General features: G+C 27.8%; 1 protein-coding gene across 3 annotated transcripts in view; it reads left to right on the top strand.

The window, feature by feature from the left end:
• Nucleotides 1–2,830: 2,830 nt before the first annotated feature.
• The window catches only part of LOC136079611 (uncharacterized), a 23,162-nt gene continuing 18,266 nt past the window's right edge, over nucleotides 2,831–7,726 (top strand). For all 3 annotated transcript variants that reach the window (XM_065795652.1, XM_065795651.1, XM_065795650.1), the window contains exons 1-3: nucleotides 2,831–2,947; nucleotides 4,944–5,007; nucleotides 5,078–7,502. In XM_065795652.1, the coding sequence (XP_065651724.1) occupies nucleotides 6,754–7,502 (749 nt within the window). In that variant the 5' untranslated portion in view covers nucleotides 2,831–2,947; nucleotides 4,944–5,007; nucleotides 5,078–6,753. The remainder of the gene's footprint in view (nucleotides 2,948–4,943; nucleotides 5,008–5,077; nucleotides 7,503–7,726) is intronic.

Raw genomic sequence — 7,726 nt, 5'->3', positions numbered from 1 at the left:
GAATAATAACAACAACAACAGTTGTTTTATAATATTTAATAATAATAACTAAATGATTGATAAGGATGGTGTCACTCAAACAGAATTCTGATCAGAGGAGTGACACCAGTTTTTAAATATAATATGATTAATAATAAGCATGCACACATAGAACATACATAAACAAAGTAAACATTTAAAAATCATACTTTGATGATAATAATAAAAAATAAAAAAAAAAGATTAGCAAATTTTACAAGCGCTGAAAAGGATAGAATTTTTAGTTTTTTGAAAGATTCTGATGTTTCTGACTTGAAAGGTTGGAAGTTTATAATTCTTATGGATTGACATTGAGAGGACATCAATTTTTTGATGTGGTAGTTGCCATTTTGACCCCAAATTTGACAACAGTAACTAAGATGCAATAAAAATATTGCACAGTAAATATTCTTTAGTGTGGATTTATCGACATAATGACCAATTAATGAAAGTGCGCCTATAGCTAGAGTTACTTTCTTGTGTAGCTCATCAATATAAAATTCCACGAGAGATTGCAGTCAACTTATATCCTACAAAAATAACTTTTGTAGGATATAACCGTTTATTATTTATTTTAATTTTAATTTTAAAATTGTGGTTTTGATTGTGTTTTTTTCTATTAGATGAAAAAAAGATTAGTTCAATTTTTTTTGTGTTTAAACATATTAGGTTAGCATTTTACCAGTGAACAATACCTTTTAGATCTGAATTTATGTTTTTACATAGAGAATTATACGATTTGTTGATATGCAATAGGTTTGTGTCATCAGCAAAAAGATGAATTGACAAGAAGCAAATAGAGTTGTTTATGTCATTAACATAAATAAATAACAAAAGAGGATCAAGAACAGAACCTTGAGGAACACCGGACTCAACAGATTTATCAGTAGAATTATAACCATTAATACTTACAAATTGTTTCCAACCTGTAAGATAAGAGCAAAACCAGTCACTTACAACACCACGAACACCATAGTGTTCTAATTTAGAAATCAATAGACATATGTCTATTGATGCATGGATTTCTTCATCTGAATCTAAAACATGAGACAAAATATAATCACTAATTTGATTAGAAACTTTATTTAAATGAGACGATGGAAAGAGATTTATTGACGGAGGTAAACCATCATTTATAAGAATTTTTTCAGAATGTAATAGTAATTTGAATTCATTATCTGGTACATTTGTAAATGGAAAGACACACTTTGTACAACTTACACAATGCCGCAGTGAGCGATTTAATTGTAGTAAATTGTACTCAGTATCAAGCCTGCTGCATTTTCAATGAGTCCAGAACAAAAAAATGTCACATTCAATTGAGCGGCAACTTAAACTTATTTTTTTTTACACAGATGACAGTTTAAAGTTATAGTTTAAACTAGTGAAAATGAACTTTTGTAATAATTGAAAGGATCTAGAGATAATGATTTATGAGTAAATAGCTACGTAAATAATAGTAGTAAAAAGCTAATAATATCAATAACTAAGGTATAAAAAGTATTAACAATAACAATGATGAATGATAATGAAAATAATAACAATAATAATAACAATAATAATACTAATAATAATAACAACAATAATAGCCACGATATTAATAATTAAATTTATTAAAAGTCTTTATAAAAAATAATAATTAAATAGTACAAAATTTTTGGTAAATATCATTAAAATAATAAAAACAATCAATATTGGTTATGTTAGAGCTATAATAATATAGATAATAGAAGATTTAGCATATAAAACAATAACTCCTATAATAATAGTACTAGTAACAACTCAAATAAAAATAGTGGAATTAAAATAAAAAATGATATAATTTAACAATTTAATAACTAAATGATAAAAACGAAATTAACAGCAAGGAAATAAACTGTCCATGTAAAAAGTATGACTTTTGTGTAATATGTAAAACATGTAATAAAAATGAATACAAGAATGTACAAAAAAAAAATCAATTTTGAATATTAAATATTTATAGTGTAATTCAGTAATCAGTTCGCATAAACTCTTCCATTATATTAGCTAAGCATTTGATGCATTAATAATTCAAGAATAATTGACCATAAGTGAATATTGAGTTATAAAAAAAGTAAACATAAGCAATTGAACAAGATTTAGGTCAATTGGTGAATAAGAAATTCAAGAAAAACAATAAACTAAAAAATGGATACTTTATACATAAGTGATAAATACTTTGCAATAATAGTTTAACTTTATTGACTATTTGAAGTGTAAATGATACTAGCGAAATTAATAGATTATATAATAGTTTACTTTCTTGTTGTATGCAGCAACCGTCACATTATGTCTTTGACTAACAGGATGGTAATTTTTGCTGCAAAAATCATTAATAAACAGTTCAACTTCACTGCAACTCTCAAACAGTTTTCCAATAACAAGATCAACCATTAATTTAGTTTGCTTTTACACACGTGCACTCGCGTCAGGAGAAATACAACATTTAAAATGTAAACAGAATATAAGCGCATGCGTTAATTTTCAGCCGCAGAAGCAATTTTTCAACGTTTAGAGCGGCTGAATTTCCAGCCGCAGAAGATTTATCCTTAAAATAAACTACATTATATAATAAACTATAAAATAAATTATATTTAAAATAAACCGTAAATTATATTTTCCGTAAATTAAGAAGCAATTTTGGCTATTTTCCGTGAAAATGATGTATTTCTGAGTGAACCAATCAACGTTTAAAAAATTTAAAGAATATAGGAGACAAGTATTGTAGGAGTTTTACGTAGGGGAGAATTACACACGCTAACATTTTGAGCCCGTATAATTGACCCGCTTCAAAAATTCGCAAAATTATTCTCACGCTTAAAACTAAAATTTGTTTAAAAAATGTCTTCAAATGATTGTGAAGCTTCCTATGCAGAAAAAGAAGTGGAAAAGTTAAAGCTTTCACCAGGTTCTTTTTTAAATTTATTTATAAAATAAGTTGTTCTCTTTTGTGAGTTTAGCAATGAATGAAACGAATGAAAAAACTTTTGAATCGAATTTAAAAAAAAAAAATGAACTTGTCAGAACACAAACTTTTTCAAATGTGTAAGTCTCCCTATAATAAATTTGTTGCTTGTGAAACAAAGTCTTACCTTTGTAAAGTTTTTTTTAAAATGTGTAAGTCTCCCCTTAATGAAATTATTATTTGTGAGACAAATTTTCCATTTGTGAAGTTTCTTTAAGTGTGTAATTCTCCCTCTTTTTTGAATTAATTATTGTGAGAAGTATTTTTAAGTATATAAGTCTCCCTATAATTAAATTATTACATGTGAGAAAATATCTTCTATTTCTGAAATTCTTTATATGCGTAAGTCTCCCTAAAATGAAATTGTTACTTGTGAAACAAAGTCTTCTCTTTGTAAAGTATTTTTTAATGTGTAAGTCTCCCTTTTATGAAATTATTACTTGTGAGACAAATTTTTCCTTTGTGAAGTTTCTTTAAGTGTGTCATTTCCCCCCTCATTAAATTATTAATTGTGAGAAGTTTTTTTTAGTGTGTAAGTCTCCCCTTAATGAAATTATTACTTATGAGGCACAATTTTCCCTTTGTGAAGTTTCTTAAGTGTGTCATTCTCCCCCTCATTAAATTATTAATTGTGAGAAGTTTTTTTTAGTGTGTAAGTCTACCCTTAATGAAATTATTACTTATGAGGCACAATTTTTCCTTTGTGAAGTTTTTTCAAATGCGTAATCCTCCCCTTCATTGAGTTATTTATTGTGAGAAGTTTTTTTAAGTGTGTAAGTCTCCCTATAGTTAAATTATAAATGTGAAATGGTATCTTCTATTTTTGTAATTTTTTTAAATGCATAAGTCTCCCTATAAATTATAGTATAATGAAATTGTTACTTGTGAAACAAAGTCTTCCATTTGTAAAGTTTTTTTTTTTTAATATGTAAGTCTCCCCTTAATAAAATTATTATTTGTGAGAAACTTTTTTTTCTTTTTTCCCAATTTTCCCCAATTTTCACTTTGTAAAGTTTTTTGAAGTGTGTAAGTCTCCCCTTAAAAAAATTATTACCTAAAAACTTTACGAAGGGAAGACTTTTTTTCACAAGTAACAATTACATTATTACTCCCTATAATGAAGTTGTTCCTAGTGAAACAAAGTCTTTTCTTTGTAAAGTTTTTTTTTTAAGTCTCCCCTTAATGAATGTCTTTGTGTAAGTCTCCCCTTAATGAAATTATTATTTTTAAGACACAATTTTCCCTTTTTTTAAAGTGTGTAATTCTCCCCTTTATTGTATTATTTATTGTGAGAAGTTTTTTTAAGTGTGTAAGTCTCCCCTTAATGAAATTATTACTTGTGAGATGATATCTTCTATTTCTGAAGTTTTTTCAAATGTGTAAGTCTACCTTTAATGAAATTTTTACTTTTGAGACACAGTTTTCTCATTATGAGTAAGGAAAAAGTGTTCCCTACAAGATTTTTTCAAAACAGTCTCATTATTTTCTATTGTTAGTTTTTTCCTATTTTGCTTCCCTTTTTTTGTAAATTTGTTTTCAATTTTCAATTTCAAGTTTTTCAATTGGGGAAAGTCTTCCATTTGTAAACTATTACAAAATGTAAAAGTCTCCCTTTATTGATATTATTTTGTTCACAAGCAAGTCTTTTTATTTCTATATTGTTCTAGTGTATCAGTGCGAATTTTGTTATGAATAATTATACAAAATAAACTTAAAAAAAGTTTTTTTGAAAGAGTAACTCTTTTCGTGATAATTTGATTTGGATAAGTTAGTTATATTCTAATTTATTTTTTATCGTGTTTGGGAAAGTTTTGAATTTTAATTTAATTATAATTTTTACATTTTATAGAGATTTCATTATTTTTTGAATTTGTGATATATCCTTATTTTGTGCTTCAATGTTTGTTTCTAAAATATTTTATATTTATTTTTTATATAGCATCTTTGTTCAATCCCTTAACTAGTTTATCTGATGCTCAGTTGTGCCTTATGAAAACTCCTAGGTGAAATATTTGTCAAATATCTTAAATACTGACTTTTAACTTTAATTTAACAAAAAAGTTTGATTTTTAGTTTTACATGCTCCACTTGTATGAGATCATTTTCAAGATAAGATAGTTTAAAAAGGCATACACTGCTGATGCATAAGGCCATATTCGCTGACAACCAGTGCAGAGATAAAAGAACTCCTTGTTATTATAAAAACTGTAACCAAGTTTTTTTTCAAAAAATAAAATTGATTAAACACGTAGAGGAGTATCATAAAGGCAAATTTTCTACAGAAACCTATGAGTTTTCCTCAGAATCCGAGTTCTTAACATGGAAAGAAAAAGACGAGATTGATAATTATGTATTTTTCAGTAAACAAACTGGAAGTAAACAAAGCAGCAAAGAAACAAAAACAAGTTATTTTATTTGTCAAGTTGATGGTCATTCAAAACCACATCGCTCTGCAAAAGAACCTCCAAGAAAAACAAATAAAAGATACTTCAGAGGTAGTGTTAAATCAGATGCTTTCTGTCCTGCTAGAATGATTGTTAACATGAAGAAAAATGGAACCACAAATGTGTGTTACATAAAAACTCACAATCATACTATTTCTGTTACTAATACTATGTACCAGCCAATCCCAGATAATGTAAAAAATAACATTTCTGCTAAATTATCTATTGGCGTACCAGTAAATCATGATCTTAGAGAGAGTTTTGGAGAACGCGAAAATAGAGTTAATGGAGATAATATTGTTCTTACTAAATCCAATCTCCTTACAAAAAAGAACATTTCTGATATTAACCAAGTCATAAAAAAGGGATGTCAGCTTCACCCAGATGATAGCACTTCAACTTATTTACTTGTTCAAAAATTAATGTGTGAAGAGTTTAATAGCATTCTTGTATATAAACCACAAGGGTAACCTGCTATTATTGGGCCTAAAGTGTATGATGATATTGATATCAACAAGGATTTATTTGTTATTGCTATACAAACTAAGCAGCAACTGGCAATGTTTGAAAAGCATGGGGCAGAAATTGTTTGTATTGATTCTACACATAGCACTAATCAGTATGCCTTTCCACTGGTAACTTTGCTTGTCCGTGATGATTTTAAAAGGGGCTATCCAGTAGCTTTTTTTATTTCTAATCATTCTGATGAACAAACTATAACTCCATTTTTAGAGGAAATAAAGAAGCGATGTACTAATCCAGTCAAAGTTAATGCAGTTATGACAGATGATGATTGCTCTAGCTGGAATGCTTTTTCTAAAGTCTTTGGAGATACACATCACTTGCTATGTAAATGGCATGTAAAACGCGCCTGGCGTAGTAAACTTCGTTTAGTTGGTACTGCTCATTTACAAGAAGAAATTTACCAGATTCTAGAAACAATGATAGATGAAAAAGATCCAATAGTTTTTACATCAATTATTAATGGTTTTGTCAAGACATATGAAAAGATATGTCCTAATTTTATAAATTACTTTGTAACATACTATGCTTCTCGACATAAAAAATGGGCTTCTTCTTTTCGGAACTTTCAGCATGCAGATACTGACACAAATATGTTGCTTGAATCATTCCATAACAAATTGAAAACAGTTTATATGGATAGACGACCCAATAAAAGGTTAGATAATCTGATCAAAGTGCTTTCGAAAATTGAGGAAGATGATTATTGGAGACACAAAAGAGACAACATTTATCTAGGAACTCTATCTCCCTAAAAAGTTTAAAAAACGTCATGAAAAAGGAATGCTGATTTCAGATGACTGTGTTCTTAAATGTTCATCAGATGAGTACACTGTGAAAAGTCAATCAAAAGACATAATGTATAAAGTTGACATTTTACAAGATACATGTAAAGAAAGTTCATGTTCACACTTATGTATAAATCCTGCCTGTATTGGCTTGTGTGAGCATTTATACCAGTGTAATTGCAGTGACAACTTTAACCTTTGTAAACATATTCACAAGCTCCAATCATTTCTTCTGAAAATTAAAAAAAACAACATAAAAGAACCATCATTAGCTGTTGTTTCAGAAGATGTTCAGATGATGAAAAAACCACAAGTATTTGATAATGAGGCAGAGCGGTTTAAAAAAAATGTTGATGAGTTATGTTCTTTAGTAAATAATCCCATGATAATAAGTCTTCAACTTCCATCTATAAACAGACAATTAGAAGATATGATTAGACAAGCCAAAGCCATTAAAGGCATAAACTCAATTGACATACCCATGAAGGCAACATTACAAACTCAACCCTTGAATTTTGCACCAAATAAAAAGTTAGATAAACAATGGCAGCCTAATAAGTTTAGAAAAACAAGAAAAGATAAGAGGAAAAGAAAAATAAGACCATACCATTATCCTGAACAACACCAAAAAAAGGAAATAGTTTTAAAAATGTTTCAGAAAAATGTTGATATAATACACAATGAAGAAATTACAATAATATGTGATGACATTAAAACTAGTGACTTTACTAGTACTCTTGTTAGGTAATTGCTCCTGCAAGGATGCTTTATGTCCATGTCCTATGATTTGTAGTTTATTTTATTCTATTTATTTTATATTTTCGCTTTTAATTTTTTGACATATTTAATGAATATATGACTAAAATATAAATATTGAATGATATAATGGTAACATGATGCAAAATACCAAATGCATAAATTCTAACTTAAATGTAAAAAGTTGATAAATAGGATATGAAAATTAGCAA

Source organism: Hydra vulgaris, chromosome 04, assembly GCF_038396675.1.
Source record: "Hydra vulgaris chromosome 04, alternate assembly HydraT2T_AEP".
NCBI classification, from domain to species: domain Eukaryota; kingdom Metazoa; phylum Cnidaria; class Hydrozoa; order Anthoathecata; family Hydridae; genus Hydra; species Hydra vulgaris.
Note: the sequence above shows the minus strand (reverse complement) of the source record. Positions and strands in the feature narration are given on the sequence as shown.